The sequence below is a fragment of the Stegostoma tigrinum genome, chromosome 9 (assembly GCF_030684315.1).
Source record: "Stegostoma tigrinum isolate sSteTig4 chromosome 9, sSteTig4.hap1, whole genome shotgun sequence".
In the NCBI taxonomy this organism is placed as follows: Eukaryota; Metazoa; Chordata; class Chondrichthyes; order Orectolobiformes; family Stegostomatidae; genus Stegostoma; species Stegostoma tigrinum.
Genome location: NC_081362.1, coordinates 94,822,530 through 94,844,168, shown reverse-complemented (window position 1 = coordinate 94,844,168; position 21,639 = coordinate 94,822,530). Strand labels below are relative to the sequence as shown.

At 45.9% G+C, this 21,639-nt stretch overlaps 1 protein-coding gene across 1 annotated transcript; it reads left to right on the top strand.

The window, feature by feature from the left end:
* The first annotated feature begins 712 nt into the window (after positions 1-712).
* Positions 713-20,441, top strand: ltv1 (LTV1 ribosome biogenesis factor). The gene is made up of 11 exons (XM_048536819.2): positions 713-893; positions 5,782-5,910; positions 6,564-6,761; positions 7,358-7,445; positions 7,831-7,966; positions 10,155-10,395; positions 11,004-11,131; positions 13,517-13,650; positions 14,091-14,143; positions 16,209-16,409; positions 17,475-20,441. The coding sequence occupies exons 1-11, from the start codon at positions 891-893 to the stop codon at positions 17,589-17,591; spliced, it is 1,428 nt and encodes a 475-aa protein (XP_048392776.2). The 5' UTR covers positions 713-890; the 3' UTR covers positions 17,592-20,441.
* The last annotated feature ends 1,198 nt before the right edge of the window (positions 20,442-21,639 follow it).

Here is a 21,639-nt window from a genome sequence, read left to right as displayed (position 1 = left end):
TCCACCGGGTTTCTCCCACAGTCAAAGATGTGCTGACTGGGTGGATTGGCCGTGCTAAATTACGTGCAGCGTTCAGGCATGTGTAGATGAGGTGCACTGCCCAGGAGAAATGCAGGGTTATAGGGCGGGATGCTCTTCGGTGGGTCGGTGTGGACTCGATGGGCCGAATGACCTGCGTCCACACTTGTATGGATTCCGTGAAAGAGGACTCTCCATCGGTTGTGAGCAATCACTTCGCGCGCAGCTGATGGTCATGACTGTCCTTCACTTTGTTCCTAGCCCTCTCCCTGCTAACCGTAATTTTCAGCTGTTCCACCCTCCCTTTCAATTCCTGATCTCGAGGGGGAATGGTTTCTTTCCTCGTCCTGAAAAACTGAAAGCACTTCAGTCTATAGTAAAGCAACTGGTGCTCAAAAGCGAACAAATGTAGTCGGTTGTGCCTCGTGACGGGTAACGAGTTCAACGGGTAACGATCCCCACCTCCAAACACGGGGCTCTCCTCCAGTATCCCAGAGTGCTTCACTACTCCAGCCAATCAGAGCCCAGAGTTCGGCAGGTGGTCTGCCAATATCCCAGAGTCCTTCACCACGTCAGCCCATTGGAGACCGGAATTTTGTAAGGCCGTCCTCCAACTTCACGACACCGGCCAATCGGAGCCTGGAGCCTGGGAGGTGGTCCTCCAGTGTCCCAGAGGCCTTCAGGTTTCCAGCCAATCGAAGTGGAGAGCGCGGCCGCATGGCGGACTAGAGAGAGATAGGGTTCTCTGTTGTTTCTGAGGAATTCGGTTTTCCGGTCTTTTCCGGGGATTCGCCCGCGCCTGGGGGACTCGAGGGGCTAATTCCCGGAGTCGGGGTTTGCATCGCGGAGGCGGGCGGCATCATCCAGCGACCATGGTAAGGGGGCCGCGGGCTCGGGCCGAGCTGAATTTCTGTAGCGCCCGTCACCCACCTCCCAGTTGCGCCGCTGGAAACATGGTCACGCGTCCACAGGAAGATCTCACATCGATCACTCTGTGCCTGATGTGGCCTGAGGGATACGTACTCAGTATGTGGGAAACTGTGGGACCTCCCTGGCCTTCCCCCTGTACTGTGGGGGAGGGCCGGGGGAAGGGTGGTGCCTTTAAGCTCACCTGGGACGGCGGACAGTGCCCCAGTCTGACTACTTTATCTGAGGGACTGCCCCTCCGACAGTGCAGTGCTCCGGGTAGTGCCCGCTTTGGGCTCACGCCTTGGAGTGGCACTTGCCCTTGTGGGAGAAGGTTGTAGGGTCATGGGTGCTGCTTGTCAAGCAATAACAGAGAGTATTCCGATTGGTGCGTGACAGATCGTTGAGGTTGTGTAGAGAGTCCTGCAAACTTCATCCAAAATCACCACTTACAGCAGATGTAGAAAAGATTTAAGCACTTTCGCCCAATGAATCTGATAGTGGCTATCTGTTTCTCAACCCCAATCTCTCGCCTCTTCCCCGTAACCCTTGATCCCCTTACTAATCAAGAACCTTTCTATCTGTGTCTTAAATGCACTCAATGACTTGTAATGAGTTACACAGATTAACCACAGAAGGTTGAAGAAATCTTAAGTCTAAAGAATTACTCCTTCACCCTGAGGCCCTAGTCTGTCCTAGTGGATATGGGGACTGCAGATGCTGCAGAATCCAAGATAATAAAATGTGAGGCTGGATGAACACAGCAGGCCCAGCAGCGTCTCAGGAGCCTCTGATGAAGGGTCTAGGCCCGAAACGTCAGCTTTTGTGTTCCTGAGATGCTGCTGGGCCTGCTGTGTTCATCCAGCCTCACATTTTATTATCACTGTCCTAGTGGAAACGCCTTCACCAGGTGCATTCTGTCCAGGCCCCTCAGTGTTCTGTAAATTTCAATAAAAATTATGCCCCACATTTTTCTAACTCCACTGAGTACCAATCCAGAATCTCCAACTCCTCCTCATATGGCAAGCCCTTCATTGCTGGGATTATTCTTGTAAACCTTATTAGATACTAGACCTAAATCTGCTCACAGAATTCCAAATGTGATCTGACTACCGCCGTATACAGCCTGAGCAGTACATTTCGGCTCTTGTATTGTAGTCCTTTTGAAATGGATGTTATCATTGTATTCGTCTTTCTATCTGCCAACTAAACTTGCATGTTTAGGAGTGGCACAGTGGTTAGCACTGTTGCATCACAGTGCCATGGATCCGGGTTCAATTCCACTGGAGGGTGATTGTCTGTGTGGAGTTAGCACATTTTCCCCGTGTCTGTATTGGTTTCGTCTGGGCACTCCAATTTCCTCCCACAGTCCAAAGATGTCCAGGCTAGGTGGATTTAGATTAGATTCCCTACAGTGTGGGAACAGGCCCTTCGGCCCAACAAGTCCACACCACCCCTTGGACCATTCCACCCAGACCCATCCCCCTATAACCCACACACCCCTGAACACTACGGGCAATTTAGCATGGCCGATCCACCTAGCCTGCACATCTTTGGACTGTGGAAGGAAACCGGAGCACCCAGAGGAAACCACGCAGACACGGAGGGAATGTGCAAACTCCGCACAGACAGTCACCCGAGGCTGGAATTGAACCCGGGTCCCTGGCAATGTGAGGCTGCAGTGCTAACCACTGAGCCACAGTGCCACCCCATTTGCTATGCTGAATTGCCCATAGTGTTCAGGGATGTGTCGATTATGTGGGTTATAGGGGGATGGGTCTGGGTGGGATGTCTGAGGGTCGCTGTGGACTTGTTGGGCCGATAGGCCATTTTCCACACTGTAGGGATTCTGTATGTTAAGGTTAACAGAATCCTGAACGAGGACTGCAAAGTCTGTTTGTGCTTCAGATTTCATCTGTGATTTCTTTGTCCACTGTCCTAGACTCCTAGACAAATCCTTCTGCAGCCTCCTTGCCACCTCAACACAACCTGCCCCACTGCCTTTCTTTTTGTCATCTGCAAATATAGTAACTTGTCAGTTTGGGCTGACAAGTGGCAAGTGACATTTGCACCACACAAATGACTTCGCAAGGGCAACTAGGGATGGGCAAGAAATGCTGGCCAGCCAGAGATGCCCGCATCCCACAAATGAATAGAAAACAATGTCCTCAGTTTCTTTGTCTAGGTTGTTAAAGTATAATTTGATAGCCGTTGTTCCAACCCGCACCCCTGAGGAACTCTACTCGTCACTGGTTGCTATCCTAGTAAAGACTCATTATCTGGTTTTCTGTCTTCTGCTGGTAAGCCAATCCTCTATTCATGTCAGTACCTTATCCCTCAACCACACGGGCTCTTGTGTAATTCAGCAGTCTCCTGTGCTGCACCTTGTCAAAGGCCTTCTGGAAATCCAAATAGATCATGTCCACTGGCTCTCCTTTATCTAACTTGCTCGTTATCTTAAAGAATTCTGACAGATTTGTCAACCATGATCTCCCCTCGACAAAGCCAAACTGACTCAGCCCCAAGTTGCAATGCAGTTCTGAGTATTTCACAATCTCATCCTTAACAGTAGACTCCAAATCATATCAGTGAGTGAGGTCAGGTTAACCAGCCTGTAGATTTCTGTTTACTGTCTTCCTCTGCCTTAAACAGGGGTGTTACATTAACCATTTCCTAGTCCTGTGAAACCTTCCCTGACTCCAGTGATTTTTGAAGGATCACCTCAAATGCCTCTACAGTCTCCTCAGTTATCTCCATTAGTTGTTTGGGGTGTAATCCATCTGGTCTTGGTGATTTATGCACTTTCAGGTTCCCCAGCACTTTCTCCTTTAGTGATGGCAACCACCTCTGTCCCTGGCTCGAAGTTCTGGTCTGCTGCTGGTGTCTTCCACTGTGAAAACTGATGCAAAGTATTCATTCAGTTCCTCTGCCACTTCTTCCCCAATATCACTAATGCCTTTTCCATTTTCCAGCAGTCCAGTGTCCATTCTTGCCACTGTCTTACCTTTTAGGTATCTTAAAAAAAATTATTCTAATATTCTTTTATATTACGTGCTAGCTTACACTCATATTTCATCTTCTCTCCTCCATTTGCCCCCAACTTTTTTTTTTAAAATTGTCCACAGAGTGTTTTTAAAGGCTTCCCAATCCTTGGGCTCACGACTGACATTCACCACATTGTATGCATTTAGTTTTGCTTTTATACTGTCCCTGATGTCCCTTACCAACCATGGTTGTTACCCTTCAGTGTGTTTCTTCGGATGAATTTCTGTTTTGCCCCTTTAATTAACCCCAGAAACTCTTACTATAACTGCTTCCCTTCTATTTAATTCTGACCAGCTCCTCCCTCATGTCTTTGCAGTTACCTTTACTCAATTATAAAATGTTACATCTGATTCCAGCCTACCCTTCTCAAACTATTGGTTGAATACTATAATGTCATGGTCACTGTGCCCAAGGAGTTCATTCACCCTAAGCTCCCTAATCAAGTCTGCCTCATTGCACCTCACTAAATCCAGAATTGCAAGTTCCCTAGTGGGCTCCATCACAAGCTGCTCCAAAAAAATTCTTGCAGACATTCCACCAATTCGTTCTCTGGGGATTCGCTACCAACCTGACTTTCCCAGTCCACCTGTACATTGAAGTCCCTCATGAGGATTGTAATAGTGTTTTTCTTAACTGCCTTTTCTATTTCCTTACCCACATCCTGACCACTGCTAGGAGGCCAAACCCAAGTCACAGTGCAGTTTTTTTCCTCATTGCACTTCCAAGTCTACACAGACAGATTCTGTGTCGTCCAACTTCTTGCAATTTGTTTAATTTCAAATCTTACAAACAAAGCAACCCTGACCCCTCAGCCCATCTGCCTGTCATAAAGTCATGCAGCATGGAAACAGACCCTTCGGTCCAAACAGTCCATGCCAAATATAAACTCAAACTAAACTAATCCTACCTGCCTACTCCTGGCTCATATCCATCCAATTCTTTCCTATTCATGTACTTATCCAAATGAATTTTAAATGTTGTTGTTGTACCCCTATCCACCACTTTCCCAGGAATCTCATTCCACAAGTGAACCACTCCTTGCACCTCGTCTTTTTTAAATATCTGTCCTCTCACCTTAAAAATGTGTTCCCTAGCCTTGAAATCCCCCATTCTAGGGAAAAGACAGCTATCATCAATTCTATCTCTACCCTTCATTATTTTATAACCTTCTGTAAGGTCCCCTTACAACCACCTGCGTTCCAGTGAAAACGGCCAGATTCTGTGTGGTATCTTCAGTGTAATCCTTCCTTTCTCCATAACTGAAACCCTCTCCTTTAGAAAGGATGTCTATCCTTGGGTATTTAGTTCCCAATCCTGATGCCGTGGCAGCCACATTCTCTGTGATATCAACGTTGCACCTGCCAGTTTCAATCTGTGCTGCATGTTCACTTGCCTCGTTTCATAGACTGTGTGTATTTAATGTGTCCTGCATCAACTTCCTTTCTTATTGTCCCCATATCTGATGTGCCCAAAGTTCAATTCCTGACACTTTCAACACACTCTGTCCTATCACTTCTTTCCCTTTAACCTTTTCTATAATTTTCCATGCTGACAATCTGAAATGAAGTAGAATGGGAGCAGACGAAGTGCACGTAGACCAGTTGGGCTGAATGGCCAGATTCTGTGCTGTGCCTTCGGTGTAATTCTCCCTTTCCAAGGTCTTGCCATTTTTAACATGGTGTGATATGACTGTCATTGGGTTTATAAACACACTATGATCAGTCTGTGAAGCTGACATGTGCTGATGGAGTTATTTCTCAGATCACTGTCTTATTTGTGCGCTGTAATCCCTTCTCCTGTGTTGTTCTTCAGCCTCACCGCAAGAAGAAGCCCTTCATTCAGAAGAAATCAGCGGTGACCTTCCACCTGGTGCACAGAAGCCAAAAAGATCCACTGGTTGCAGACGAGAACGCCCCCCAGAGAGTACTGCTACCAGCAGAGGTGATTCGCTTTGACATATATCACGAGCTGCGTATGAACGTGATAGGGATCAGCACAGGATGGAAGCAGCTTCCTAATGAATTGACCTTAACTTTTGATCTTTGGACCCTGGTAGGACCATATGAGATAACAGACCCCCTCAATTCTGCTCCATCATTGAGTTAGATCATTGTTGATCTAGGTCTCAACTTCTTCTTTCAGCCATGTTTTAGTTCGGAGTGATCGTGGAATATGGTTTGTTCACCTGACAGGGCTTGCATTAACAGAGATAGCAAGAACTGCTGATGCTGGAGTCACAGACAGCACTGTGTGGGGCTGGAGGAGCAGAGCAGGCTGGGCAGGATCAGAGGAACAGGAAAGTTGACGCTTCGGGTCAGAAATGAAGAAGGGTGCTGACCCAAAACATCAACTTTCCTGTTTCTCTGAGGGCTTGCATTAATGTTACCTGACAGGGCAACACTCCCTTTGTACTGCATTAAAGTGTTAGTCTGCATTGTGAGCTCAAGCGTCTGGAGTCCTGACGCTGAAGCCTTACCTGCTGAGCCTCTGTTAATCTGGGAAGGGACCACAGTTCCTGTGAGCTGATTGACTCATGCTATTTATGCTCAATGTAAAATCTGCAATCAGTATAAGTTTTAACTCCTTTCTTGCAGAGAGCAGATATACAAAAGCGGAAGGAAGAGGAGAGGAAATATGGCATCTTCTTTGATGATACTTATGACTACCTGCAGCATCTGAAAGAGGCATCTCCAGTTGCTGAGCTTGTGGCCTCTAGCGTATCCCAGAAGGAGTGCCGAGACAACATAACCACAGGAGATGGAGACCTGCAGGAGGAGGTGCAACAGATTCCCGTAAGCGCTACGTAGGCACAGCAATGAGAAACGTATACCAATTCAGTGATTTGGAAGGGATGTGAAATGGAAACAGAAAATGTACTACCCCAACAGATTTGGAGGATGTGAGGAAGAGATGCAAATCTCCCCTGTCCCCTAATGGATATATCTGTGCTTGTTGAAGATTAATTTGATCGGTTTCAGATATGTTGGAGCCATTCTCAGGATCTGATTGGCACCGACAAGGCTGGCATGTATTGCCTGTATGATGTTGCCCTGATAAGATGGCAATGGGTCATCTTGCACCAATACTGAATGTGTGTAGTGTAGGTGGGAGAGGCTGTCCCCCCTCATTGTCTCTCCTATTTCTCACCCCCCTCTCCCTTCTCCTTCACACCCTCTTCTCCCTCACCCTCTCTCACCCTTCCCTCCTCCCCCTCTCACACTCTGCCCCCTCCCTCTCTCTCACCCACCCCCTTTCTCTCTGTCAGACCCTCCATCCCTTTCCATCTCTCTCACTGCCTACCACCCCCCCCCTCCACTTTGCACATTGGATAGCTCTTGTCCCTACTGTTGGAGAGTGGACTGCAAACCTGTGACGTTTTTGATTTCAGGTTCACTCCATTAATCTGCCATCATCAGTTTTTGCTTCAGAGTTTGAAGAGGAAACTGGATTGCTGAACAAAGCAGCTCCTGTACGAGGTAACACTGGGTACCCTGTTCACACAGATTCTGTCAGTAATCGGTCGCGTCAGCCTGGGCTTTGTCCTTTAGTCCTGAGAGTCGGACTTGAACCTATGATTTCTTGGCTCAGAAATGTTAACCTGTGAGGAAAGTTCACTGTCATGAACAGGGAGGGTAATGGGTAAAGGTGCTGGGGGTGGGGGAGCAATAATTTCTGTATTTCTGTCATGAAGTAACTCCCACCATACCAGTTGTGTGTGTTATACAGTGAATTACAATGTTTCATAATATCACAATATGTGCCAAAGTTCTATGCTGATGTCTGCTGAACACAAAGCAGAGCAGCGAGCTTGACATCAAAAGTTGTTCAGAACATTAAAGGTGCATTTGCATTTGCCCTCAGGACCTCGCCTAGACCTCGATCCAGATATTGTCGCTGCTCTCGATGATGATTTTGATTTTGACGATCCAGACAACATTTTGGAGGATGACTTTGTGGTGAAGGCAGTCGGGAGAGGGAGTGCGGAGAATGCTGAAGTGTACGTGATTTAACCCCGGGGAAGGGGGAACATTAGCTGTGGAGAGACAGAGGAAGGGTTAGGAGCTAGAAAGTGCACAAGGCACTAATCCTCCTCCACGGTAGAGAAATTGGCTGGAAGAGGCACAAAGGTCACTCAAAATCCAAGCCCAACAAGTTGGCGAAATCTGGCAATATCTTCCCTGAACTCTTAATCAATTGAAATTAGTTCCAGAGACTACTCTGGGCCTAAATAACATAAACAGCAACAGAACCTGAGTGCTGAGGAAGGGTCACTGGGCCCGAAACATTAACTCTGTTTTCTCCTTCACAGATGCTGCCAGACCTGTTGAGCTTTTCCAGCAACTTGTTTTTGTTCCTCCCGTTTGTGTTTTCCTTCCTTCTTTCCCAGCCCCTGAAACTCGCTCAGACGCAAAACTATCCCTCTCGCTGTCGCTGCATAATCTTGGCAGTGAGCACAGAAAATAAGCAATAGGAGTCGGAGTGAATTCAGCCCTTCAAGGCTGCCCTGCTATTCTGTAAATATAATGATCTGGAGGAAGGTATAGATGGTCTGATTAGCAAGTTTGCAGATGACACTATGATCGGTGAAGTAGCAGATAGTGAAGGGGACTGTCGGAGAATGCAGCAAAGTATAGCTAGATTGGAGAGTTGGGTGGAGAAATGGCAGATGGAGTTCAATCCAGGCAAATGTGAGGTGATGCATTTTGGAAGATCCAATTCAAGAGCGAACTGTACGGTAAATGGAAAAGCCCTGGGGAGAATTGATGCACAGGGAGATCTGGGTGTTCAGGTCCACTGTACCCTGAAGGTGGCAACGCAGGTCAGTAGGGTGGTCAAGAAGGCATATGACGTGCTTTCATTCATCGGACAGGGTATTGAGTACAAGAGTTGGCAGGTCATGTTGCAGTTGTATAGGACTTTGGTTCGGCCACATTTTGAGTACTGTGTACAGTTCTGGTTGCCACATTACCAAAAAGATGTGGATGCCTTGGAGAGGGTGCAGAGGAGGTTCACCAGAATGTTGCCTGGTATGGAGGGCGCTAGCTATGAAGAGAGGTTGAGTAGATTAGGATTATTTACATAGAAAGACGAAAGTTTAGGGGGGAACCTGAATGAGATCTACAAAATCATGAGGTATAGACAGGGTGGATAGCAAGAGGCTTTTTCCCAGAGTGGGGGACTCAATTATTAGGGGTCACGATTTCAAGGTGAGAGGGGAAAAGTTTAAGGGAGATATGTGTGGAAAGTTCTTTACGCAGGGGGTGTTGGGGGCCTGGAACGCATTGCCAGCGGAGTTGGTAGAGGTGAACACAATTTAATACGCAGCTGGACAGATACATGAACGGGCAGGGAGCAGAGAGATACAGATCCTTGTAAAACAGGTGACAGGTTTAAATAGAGGATCTGGATCAGCGCAGGCTTGGAGGCCTGAAGGACCTGTTCCTGTGCTGTAATTTTCTTTGTTCTTGGTAAGGATGTGGCTGATTTACCGCGGGCCTCAATTCCGCTTTCAAGCCAGCTCCTCTAGAATGGGACGCAAGCTCTTAAATTGGACACCGTTTCAGAGATAGTAGGAATTGCAGATGCAGGAGAATCTGATTTAACAAGGTGTGGAACTGGATGAACACAGCAGGCCGAGGAGCGGAAAGGCTGATGTTTCGGGCCTAGACCCTTCTTCAGAAAATTATTTTCTAAAGAAGTGTCTAGGCCCGAAACCTCAGCCTTTCTGCTCCTCTGATGCTGCTTGGCCTGCTGTGCTCATCTAGCTCTACACCTTGTTATCTTAAATTGGACACTCTCCGTTTCATTTGGATACTCTGCAACAGGCTGGTGACCTGAACCTAACATCTCCTTGCTGGGGCCGAATGATCTCTTGTTGCAGCAGCTAAAACGAAGGCCCCATTTTTCTACACTCCCCCACCGTCACCATTACCACTATCCCACTGATGTTAACGTAGACACTGAATGGCCCTGTGGTACTGTTTTAGAAGGATAGCGAGGCATTCTCCTGGATTTCTCTTTTTTCCAACCAACTGCACCTGACCTTTACTCGTAATTTATCTCATCCATTCTCTGAGGGATCTTGCTGTACCCAAATTAACTGGTACCTTTGTCTACTTGTCGCTTCTTCAGTAATGATAATGCCCCCGACACTTTTTCTTTGTAATATGCTTCCGTTTCTTTAGGGATTCCGATGAGGATGACTGGGAGGATACAGAGGACGAAGACTTCGACTCAGCTGGTGCCGTCTCTGATGATGATGATGATGATGATGATGGCTCAAAGATGATTAATTATGAAGGCGGGGTGAGGGAATTCCCCTTCATGGACGAGGAAACCAGGAGTTGCTTCACTGCTTACTCTATGACATCATCTGTAATGAGACGAAATGAGCAGCTCACGCTGTTGGACGACCGTTTTGAGAAGGTCGGTTTACATTGCGAGGTATCAGACCAATAAACAGCTCAAAAGTTACGCCGTCCATCATGGATAGCACACTCACCCCTGAGTCACATGTTCAAATCCCACTTGGCTGTCCAGTTCAGTGCACTGTCAGAGCTGCCATTAAATAGATACCAGGTCTGTTTGCTCTGGTGGATATAAGAAATACCAAAGCTACTGTTGTAAGAAGAGCAGGGAGTTTCTCCTACCCAATACTTATCCCTCCATAAGCATCACAAAAAGAAGTGGGTTGCCCGGATACTATAATTGTGCTGGTTGCGAGATTCTACTCTGTACAAACTGGCTGCTGTGTTTACATTGCAACAGTGACTGCCTTTCAAACATTCTTCATTAATTATGAAGTGTTTTTTTTCTTAAATTTCCTTTCTCTCTTTTCACAGCCTCTTTCTTTTTCTTCCACTCTCTATCGGTTTTCTTTCCTGTGAAGGAACCAATGGGAGAGGTGGCGATACTCAGCTGATAATGTAGAAACACTACATTAAACGCCTCCCTCCTTGAAGGTGTTAAAAGTAGATGCATCCCTACAGATGTTGCTCTGTTTCTCTATAACCCTGTTTTTCTGTCTGCTTCAGTTGTACAAAGAGTATGATGATGATGAGATCGGAGCTCTGGATCACCATGAACTCGAGGGTCCAATTCAGGTGGACAGCGCACGACTGGATGACGTTATCAGTGATTACCACATGCAGAAAGCAAAAGAGTGAGTGGGTTTAAAGAATTCTCAATGACTGTGCATGTGCGGCCATTTGGCCAGTGAAACCTCTTTTAAATAGCAGTCCTACGAGTTGTCCTTCCCTAATGATTCCCTATAATTCTCAGACTTTTATGTTGTATTTGTGCAATATCCATTCAAAAGTTATTGTTGAATCTGCTTCCACTGCATTTTCAGGAAGCTGATTGTTGACCTTAAACGTTCAAAGTGGAAAACAGCTCCCTCTATCACTGCACCCCCTCAGCTAGCACCACCACCATTATAGCTCCCTTCCACACCCTGGTTATTTTTCTAATTCTCTTCAGCCTGTGACCTCCAGTTACTCCCCTTCCTGATAGCTTTGAATCCTGCTGTTCAATCCCATGTGAATGCTCTCTGCTTGAAGCAGTTGACTCCAGTCACCTCGCAGCAATTGAAATCACTTATCCCTGTTGTCAATCTCATAAAATATGCACCTTTGATAAACCCAACAATATGTTTGTGTTAAATGGGATGTCTGGATCAGTTGGACCACTTCTGGCACACTACGTGCAATTCTGGTCTCCCTGCTGTAGGAAAGGTGTTGTGATACTTGAAAGAGTCCAGGATGGATTTACAAGGAGATAACAAGGTGTGGAGCTGGATGAACACAGCAGGCCATGCAGCATCTTAGGAGCACAAAAGCTGACATTTTGGGCCTAGACCCGTCTGGCCAGAAATGTCAACTTTTGTGTTCCTAAGGCAGTACTGGGCCTGCTGTGTTCTTGCAGCTCTACACTTTGTTATCTTGGATTCTCCAGCATCTGCAGTTCCTATTATCTCTGATACAATTTTAACCCCACTGCAAAGCCTCTTCTAGGGATGCCTAACCTGAAGAAGTTACCCTCCTACCTCCAGACCAACCTCAGGCGGTCTCTCTCCCACTGCGACTCTCTTGTAATCTCTTCAGCCTTGAAACTGCTCGACCATGTCCTGAAGCAAAGCAGATACTACTGCCACATCACCTTCCTGACCACCTGCTTACAGAACCAGATCATCCCCAGTGGACTACAATCTACATTTCAAGCCTTCTCGATTTGGCCCCAACCATGACCGTATCTACATCCAGAACATCCAGACCCTTCAGAAGCGTTTCTCCCTGCAACTCCTGAAACACACACTTGCAGCCATGCGCTGGCATCTCCAGGCACTGCAACCCAGCCTACCCCAGCTCAGACCCTCCCTCTCCCAGACCTGCAAAGGATCTCTCCTGTTTTTTATTCTTCGTTGGATCTACAACCTGAACTCTCAATTCTACTCAGCTTTATTGGACACTAATAACTGTAAGTACAGTAAACTCACTGGTCCCTGCCTCCTAAAACGGGATTCCTCCACCTCCCCAATTCCCAGCCGTACCCAGGACCTTCCCCCACAATGTACCCACCGCCGTTGTCCATGAGGCCACAGTTGGAGAACGCACAGATGACGTCACATCCGCCACCGCCTGGTACACCACTTCCGGGACAATGAACACCATTGTTGTAGCCGTCGCCTCCACTTCCAAAACCAACACCACAGGCAATACCGTCACCACTACCGCCGCCACCACCTACCCAGCTCCACCCATCGCTGACGCCGCTCCACCCATCACGGATGCAGACGCAACTCCGCCCACTGCTGGTCCTGACGGAACTCCACCCACCACTGACGCCGACGGATGAAGGGTCTAGGCCTGAAACGTCAGCTTTTGTGCTCCTGAGATGCTGCTTGGCCTGCTGTGTTCATCCAGCTCCACACTTTGTTATCTTGGATTCTCCAGCATCTGCAGTTCCCATTATCACTGAAACAAGATTTCCAAGGATATTGCCAGGGCTGGAGGGTTTGAGCTATAGGGAGAGGCTGAATAGGCTGGCGCTGTTTTCCCTGGAGTAATCGGATGCTGAGCGGAGACCTTTATAGAGATTTACAAAATCACGAGGGGCCATGGATAGGGTGAATAGTCAAGGACTTTTCCCTGGGGTGAGGGGGTCCAAAACTAGAGGGCTTAGGTTTGAGGTGAGAGGGAAAAGATGTAAAAGGGACCAGAGGGTGATGCATGTATGGAATGAGCTGGCAGAAGAAGTAGTGGAGGCTGGTACAATTTCAACATTTAAAAGGCATCTGGATGGGTACTTGATTAGAAATGGTTTAAAGGGATATGTGCCAAATGTTGCTGCTAAATGGGACTAGATTTGTTTAGGATATCTGGTCGGTGTGGATGAGTTGGAATGAAGGGTCTGTTTCCGTGCTGTATGACTCTATGACGGTATGGAGATACAGACTTCTTTTATTATCTTGAAATGAGAGTGTGGAATTGTGTTGCTTTAATTGCTTTTTGAGGGATTTTTTAAAAACTTCTTTCAATCCCACCTGCAGCTGTCAAATGCCCGATGACCTGGGGCCAAGGGGCAATGTTCTGTTAAAGGGAGATGAAGATGAGGAAGACGAGGAGATTGAAGTTCTTGTCCTTGAGGAACCAACTGAGCAATGGGACTGTGAATCCATCCTTAGTAAGTACTGGCTGTTAAGTGGCTCTCTGCGCTATCCACATCTTCTACTCTGTTTTGTTGCTTAGGAGTGATACACTCGCGTCTTGTCAGGTTATTCCCTCAAATTGAGCAACAGATCCAGACCGATGCTCCCAGAGCAATACAGAAGGAGTGCTGCATCTTTGGTAGTACTGTTTTTCTGATGCGACATTGGGACGGGTCTAATCCCCCAGGCAGATGTAAAAGGTCTCAATGGCACAGCATGGAAGAAGAATAAGGTTCTTGCTGAAGCCCTGACTAACGTTTACTTTTCAATTAACATCGCTGTCACCAGGCTGATAATTGGTACACTGTGAGAGTGTGCTCAAGCTCTGTATCCATCCTAGTATGGAAGGCTAAACTGGTGGAATTGTCATGATATAGTTGTTCAGATCCTCAGTTTGAATCTTTTGATTTTACAGGCACCTATTCAAATTTATATAACCACCCACAGCTGATAACTGACCCGCCTAAGGTAAGCACAGTGGCTGCTGCTGGAAGTGTTTGCGACTCGGTTCCTACTTCTCGATGAGGTTGGGATACTGGAAAGGAGCTGATGTTTACCCTTAGATACTGGCTTTCCTTACCCACTGAGACTGCGGGCTGGGAGTTTGTCTAGCATGGGCAGAGTGGCCCAAGGCTGGAGCACAACTAAGATTGGGTTCATCCCCCTATTCATCTGAAGTACATCTTGAACTTCAATTCTGGATGAACAAAATGCAGAGGCCGAAAGTTCAAATCCTGTCAAGATAGACTCTGAAAGTGAACAAAACAATTTAGTTATTTCTTTGAGCTGGTTCCAGTCAAATTGGACTCAGCTATTGTTGTTCAAACCTGGGCTGGTTCAGTAGTGTCCTTCACAGAAGGGAACTTGTAGTGCTTGCATGTGGTTTTTTTTTCCTTTATTCATTCACATGATGAGGGCATCATTGACTAGGCAGCATTTATTGTCCATCTGCAATTACCCAGAGGGCAGTTGAGAATCAACCACATTGTTGTGGGTCTGGAGTCACATGAGGGCCAGACCAGGTAAGGATGGTAGTTTCCTTCCCTAAAGGGCATTTGTGAACCAGAAGGATTTTTTCTGGCAATCAACAATGGATGCATGGCCATCATTAGAATCTTAATTCCAAATTAGTTTATTGAATTCTAATTCCACCACCTGCTGTGGCGGGATTTGAACCTGGGTCCTCAGAATGTTATCTGGGTCTCTGAATTAATAGTCCAGCGATTAATACCAGTAGACCATCACTTCTCCATGTGGTTACCGTGTTAGGGGTACTTCAGACTTTGGGTTATGATGTAGAATGGGTGAAATCTGTGCATTGGAGAGTTACGTATAACAAGCAGCTGAGTCAGTATTGATCACTTGCCAATATTGGGCAGTCTGAATCCAATTCCCAATGACCTTTGCTGCTCTTTGTGCAGCTGGCTCCCATCCAATTCACAGAACAGCAATGACATTTTAGGCGGTCCCTCTCATCCCAACCTCCAGTCATGTATCTCTGTCTAGGAGACCCCTTCAACTGTAGGGTGAGGACAGTAGAGCTTCACCTCAGCTGGATAGCGGCTGAATTTATTGAACGCATGCTGGTGCCATTCCATGGTTTGAACTTGGAGCATGTTTAAAAGGTGTTTCCCCCTCAAGGTCCACGTTCTCATCGCTCTCAAAGCAGCGTGATTCTCCCCTGAAATTTGCTGTTGGATTTATTAATGATCACTCGTATCTATCGTCCAAGGTCTTCTGGAGCTGCATATCTATGATCCAATGTAATGTAGTTAATACTCCGCAGCATTCTCACCATTGTGTGTGCAGTGACATTTTGGAAAGGCATCTTGTTTATCTGTTCATTTGGGCACTTGCTGCTGTTGGTCAGTTTGTCGCTCTGCAGCTGGTGGCTGAATTTTTGTTTGCCTTGTCCACGACTCTGAAATTCCCTTCCAAAACCTCTCACCCTGTCTACCTGACACTCCTACCACTTTGGCCGGACTTTTGAGCATCTGTCTTCATCTCTCATTGTGTGACACAAAGATGGAAACAATGCTCCAGTGAATTTCTGAAGAAGGGTCTGGGCTGAAACATCAGCTTTCCTGCTCCTCTGCTGCTGCTTGCCTGCTGTGTTTATCCAGCTCTACATCTTGTTGTCTCCAGTGAAGTGCTGTAGGACGTTTTTAAAAGAGAGAGAGTGGCATGGTGATAAAGTCACTGCCCAAACGCTGCAGGGACAGGGGTTCAAATCCTGCAGCAACTGATTAAATTTGAATTAAATTAATATCTCTGGAGTTGAAAGCTAGTCTCGGTGATGGTGACTCGATTGGTGTAGAAACCCACAAAGCTCGCTAATGTCCTTTCTCAGTTTGGACTTCATGTGACTCCAGACTTACAGCAATGTGATTGACTCTTATCTCCTCTGAAATAGCTAGGCTTTTTCCAGGGAAATGGGTAACAAATACTGGCTTTGGCAGCAATGCCCATATTATTTATTTTATAAGCACACATTATGCAAGTTGTAAATTGTTATTTACTTGGCTCTTTTCAGCTGTATCCAATCAAGGTATCAAAAAAAACAGGGATTCCCTTGGACGTTTTACCGAAAAGGAGTCTGACTGCTAAACAATTGGAGCGAATGGAAATGATTAATGTCAGTGACATCCCCAGAGCCTCAACACAGGCACGACCACGGAATGAGAGCAAAGAAGACAAGAAAGTCCGGAAACAGAAAATTAAAGGAGAAAGGAAGGTGAGGAAAATCCTTTGCTGTATCACAGGGCAAGAAGATAAACTCTGGATTCTCTACGATGAGGCTGGGGCTTTCATGGGGCAGTGTCACAGAGTAGTCCCTCCTTCGGGAGTATCCCACAATCATCACACGGTAGGTTCATACGTGTATACCCTGATGCAACAGACCCCAAGCTGCAGCATGGAAATTTTGGCCATTGCAAACATTTTTTTCCTTGGTTTAAAGATATTTAATTACTTGTGACAGTTCACGCAGATTGCTGTAATAAGCAACAGTGGCTCAGTAAAACCATTGCTTTGGCTGATTTGGATGTTTCTTTCCTTATCAGCTATTGGGTGATGTTTATTATTATGTTGTAAAAGATTCACTTTGCAATGTCTGAATGCATACGGTCACTGGTTTCAGCATTTAATGGATATTAATGAAGTTGCTGTTGGCTAACTGCCCAGACAAAGTGGCATTTTCATTGTGGTGATACTCCAGCTGCACAAAGCTTCAAGCTTAATAGGAAATTGAGCCTGACACCTGGTTCGAGAATGTGTCACTTCTGCTCCCCTACCCTTTCCTTTCCATGACAACGTCTCCCCACGTTAGGAAACAGCATGAAAAGAGGTCATTTAACCCATTATGTCTGTGCTAGCTCTTTGAAAGAATTTAATTATTCCATTAAGTTCCCCCCAAAAATAAAATTTTCCACCAGGATCCTGTGACTTAGTCTTTTCCTATTCATGTTTGAACATAATTATTTCTTTTCCCATCCTTTTTAAACAGCATCTTTCAAAGCCCAATTTTTGACTTTTACCAGTTCCATTAAGCCACAGTACTGGGGTTTATAAATGTACTGCTCCTAGAAAGATTCTCTTTGTTTTATTAAACCCAGAATGGTTTTGTAAACCTCTGTTTAATCTCTAACCAAATCCTAACTACCTCCGCTCTAAGGGAACAAAGCGTAGCCTATTCAGTCTCTTCATTAATATTTAATATTTAATGTGGTCATCATTGGAAAATATGCTGCCTTTTCTAATCCTTTCTCTTTCTCTTCCCAATCCACCCTGCCACATATAGGAGCGAAGACAGGAGAAAAAAGCAAACAGAAATGCATTTAAAATGGAGAAAGCAAGACAGGAACAAGTGGTGCTGAACCTGAGACAGAACTTGCAGGGGATCAAACTCGGATTATAGTATATAAGGCTTGTCCCTCTGCCACTGGACATTGGATAATGGAGAGATTTTGTTGGAGATTCAGTCACTCACTGGCCTTTTAAATGAAAGGATAACACTTGCACCTCCACTGCCTATGACCATCAAACAAACCAATGGACTCTAATCCTTTCCAAGATTCCCAAACCTGTGGCACTCCTTGCAACGATTACAGCATGGACCTGGATCTTTCCTCAAGTGAAACTCGCCCTTTCACCCAAGGATAAAACTTCACTAGGATGTGTGCAGAGTGCGTTCGTAACTCCAATCAAGTTTGCCAAGTAATGGCTCTTTCATTTGTGGATATTTATCCCACAACAGACAGTTCTTAAAAAAAAAATTGTGCCTGTATTTACTTATGGAATGCTTTTGAGTTTTCTCAATCAACAGGGTGATCAGTTTAATTTAAGTAACATTTCACAATGAAGTTGTCCCATTGGCTATATCTGTTCAGTTGGTTGGACAGCTGGCTAGTGACAACAACAACATGGGTTCAATTCCCACACTGGCTGAGGTTACTATGTAGGACTCTCCTTCTGAACCTTTACCCTCACTTGAGGTGCAGTGATCCTCAGGTTAAACTACCACCAGTTGTCTCCCTAGAAAGAGCAGCCCTGTGGTCTGTTAAGACTGTGGCAACTTTACCTTTACTTTTAGTGTCTATTCCATGCAGCAGAAGATGGCCTGAGTAGGAGCTGGGCTCTTGACTTTGTGTTGAGTCAGGGGCTTTCTGGAAGATGTGATGCCTCAATCTGGCATCAGACGATGCAGCGCTGCTGAGATAGCATTCTTTGAATGAGATATTTTAATTGACGCATTGCAAAAGTTATGAGTTTTTATGAAATGATTGCGAGACTACTTACAGTACCGGTAGTGACAGCACCAAGGTGGGGGACATAAATTTATGATGATGATGATTAAAAGATGCATAAGGTGAGAAATATAGTGAAGTATGTCCTGAATGTGCTACCTGAAAGAATAATGAAGAGCATTCAGTAATCAGTTTAAAAAGGAAATTGGTTAAATACTTGAATGGGGAAAGGTTTGCAGAGTTATTAGCAAAGGGCAGATAAATGGAACTAATCAAATAGATTTTTCAGACAGCCAGCACAGGTACATATGGGCTGAGTGGCCTCCTCCTGTACTATGTAATTTATGGTACTTCAACCTAGCAATGAACTCCTTCTCTAGACCGTAGTTGTGACGTTTCTCTGTGGTGGCATGAGTTGTGCAACCTCTGTGTCTTGGTTGCCTCTCCAGATGTATACCAAATGCAGCAGGAGGATGAGGTACAGTTGAGCATCATCAAGCACTGATCGTAACTAATACAAGTCGACTTCAGAAACGCGTTTTAAAACCCAAACTGCAGACATTTTCCACACTCTTGTCATATAACTGGTACCACTTCAGCATTTTATTTGAGAGAGGAAGCAGAGCGAGTGTTGTGCGCCTCTGTCTGTGTGCGCCTCTGTCTGTGTGCGCCTCTGTCTGTGTGCGCCTCTGTCTGTGTGCGCCTCTGTCTGTGTGCGCCTCTGTCTGTGTGCGCCTCTGTCTGTGTGCGCCTCTGTCTGTGTGCGCCTCTGTCTGTGTGCGCCTCTGTCTGTGTGCGCCTCTGTCTGTGTGCGCCTCTGTCTGTGTGCGCCTCTGTCTGTGTGCGCCTTCACCTCCCCAAGCCATCGCCCTCCCTGACAGGCCCTATGCAGCACAGAGCATGTGGAAGCAGGAGGCAAAAGTTGGTGGATGGGATGTGCCATTGCAGTGCTGGTTCTGGTGCGTGAGGAAGACATCAGTGTTAGCTGTGGACCTGGTGTCACAGGGGTGTTTTGTTTACTTTTTTCTCATTTATTGCACAATATAGGGCAGCAGTTCAGAGAATGAACGTCCTACATGGTAGGTGATAACTCTCTGGCCTTGCTCAATGGCCTGACACTTTAGATAAACTTTCAGAATCATTTGTTTGAACTTGTAGTTTCCACCAATGACTATGTCTTTTTATAAGCTTTGCAATAGCAGGAAGCAGGCATCTGTTTTTTTTTAAAGAATCATGAGATGTGGGTGTTGCTGCTAAAGCGAACATTTGTTGCCCGTGCATATTGCCCTGGTGAATGTAGTAATAAACTGTCCCCTTAACTACAAGTGGGAATCTTGCAAAGCCTTTGCACGTACACAAAGGCCAACCACATTGCTATGGATCTTGAATTGCAAACAGCTCAGAACTGGGTACGTTCCCTTCCCTGAAGGAACAGGCTTACCACCTCCTTCAGGAATCCCCTTGATTTTCCAGGAATCAAAGGCTTATTCTCTTGATATTACCGTAAGCAATTAGGGGCATTAAAATGAAGTGATTTCTTACTTACGTTCAAAGTGGTTTGTTTTGGTTGTAAAATGATCAGCAAGGAGTTAAAGCAGATTGCCAACACGTTCATGAGTGACAGATAGCTCACTATCTGCTAATGAGCAGCTTGCATTAACGTTTGGAAAATAAAGCCATCGCAGGATTCAAGTTGCAAGATGAATTTCATTCCCCACCCCACAGCAGCAAACCGACCTGCCAGAACTACTTGCTGACACCAGCCCCCCTAGCCCCAGGGGCTGCCACCCACGAGGAGCCCAGCCAGGAAGAGGAAGCCAGGAGGGCTAAGGAAGGGTTGAACCACCACAGGTGGCAGCAACTGGAGAAAGAGAAGGGAACTGATTTGTGAAAGCTGAGCCCGAACTGTAGCCAGCACCAGGCACAGAGCTGTTTGGCAACAGGAGGCTAGTTTTCCTTCATCTTCAACATATATTTTTGTAATTTAGCTATAATAAATATGTAACTGTACCAATTCATAACATTTCTCAAATGTTTTTGTAACTTGTGATGATTTTATTAGTCATGTTGAGGTAAAGGGCGGCACGGTGGCTCAGTGGTTAGTGCCTCACAGTGCCAGGGACCCGGGTTTGATTCTGCCCACAGGCAACTGTCTGTGTGGAGTTTGCACATTCTCCCCGTGTCTGCGTGGATTTCCTCCGGGTGCTCTGCTTTCCTCCCACAGTCCCATGATGTGCAGGCTAAGTGGATTGGTCATGCTAAATTGCCCGCAGAGCTCCGGGATGTATACATTAGGTGGGTTACAGGGGGGTGGGTCTGGGTGGGATACTCTAAGGTTTGGTGTGGACTTGTCGGGCTGAAGGGCCCGTTTCCAGCCTGGAGGGATTCTAACAAAAAAGGTGTGAGACTCCTGGTTAAAACCCCCGCATTTGATTGGATTGTTCATGAGGAAGGTGGTTGATGATAGTTGGAGAAGTTGTTCATGATATAGGCAGTTTTGATAACAATTTGGTGTTTCCATTTCTGAGATTAGCTTTTCAATGCAGATTTATTGATTAACTGAATTTTAAATTCTGCTGCTACCATAACAAGATTTGAACTTTTGCTGTTGTACCGTAAGAACTGTCATTTTATCCCTCGGTTGAGGAAAGCCGATTTTCTTTCTCTTTGCTCAGTGTTGTGGCTCTGAAAAGCCTTGGATTACTGGCTGACTGTAGTTTCTACCACTTCTTGAGTGTGCAGTTAACACTATATTTCTGGACTGGAAATTCACTGAATATCTTTTGTAGAACCTTGATTCATGAACGTCTGAGAGCTGGGATGGTTTTCAGTCCTGAGATCCTGCTCTGAGTGGATACCTTATCCAGGGTTCTGTTCGCTGCACTTTTGTCTCCACAACAGAAAGTTGAAGTTTACTTTGCTCCTGAGTAATACTTCCAGGCGATTGACCTGAAAGGAGTACTGAGGGAGTGCTGCACTATTGATAGTGACTTCTTTCAAATCAAATTCTAAAAGTATGTTGTGTCCTTGGTGATGCAAAAGACTTGCATTATTAGAAGGCAACTAGGGGAGTATCCTGTAAATATCAATCCTTCAACTAGCAAATGAAATCTGGTCATTATCTCATGTTTGCCTGTGGGATATTGCTGTGTGCAACTCGATTTCTATGTTCACCTTTAGGTTCGTAACATTGCTTCAAAAGTAACTCATAGGTTGTGA

Bases quoted from the DNA above. Each gene is read 5' to 3' on its own strand.
- ltv1 (XM_048536819.2), top strand. The intron at 5,911-6,563 runs GTGATTCGCTTT...CCTTTCTTGCAG, and splicing joins GAGTACTGCTACCAGCAGAG to AGAGCAGATATACAAAAGCG. The intron at 7,967-10,154 runs GTACGTGATTTA...CCGTTTCTTTAG, and splicing joins AGTGCGGAGAATGCTGAAGT to GGATTCCGATGAGGATGACT.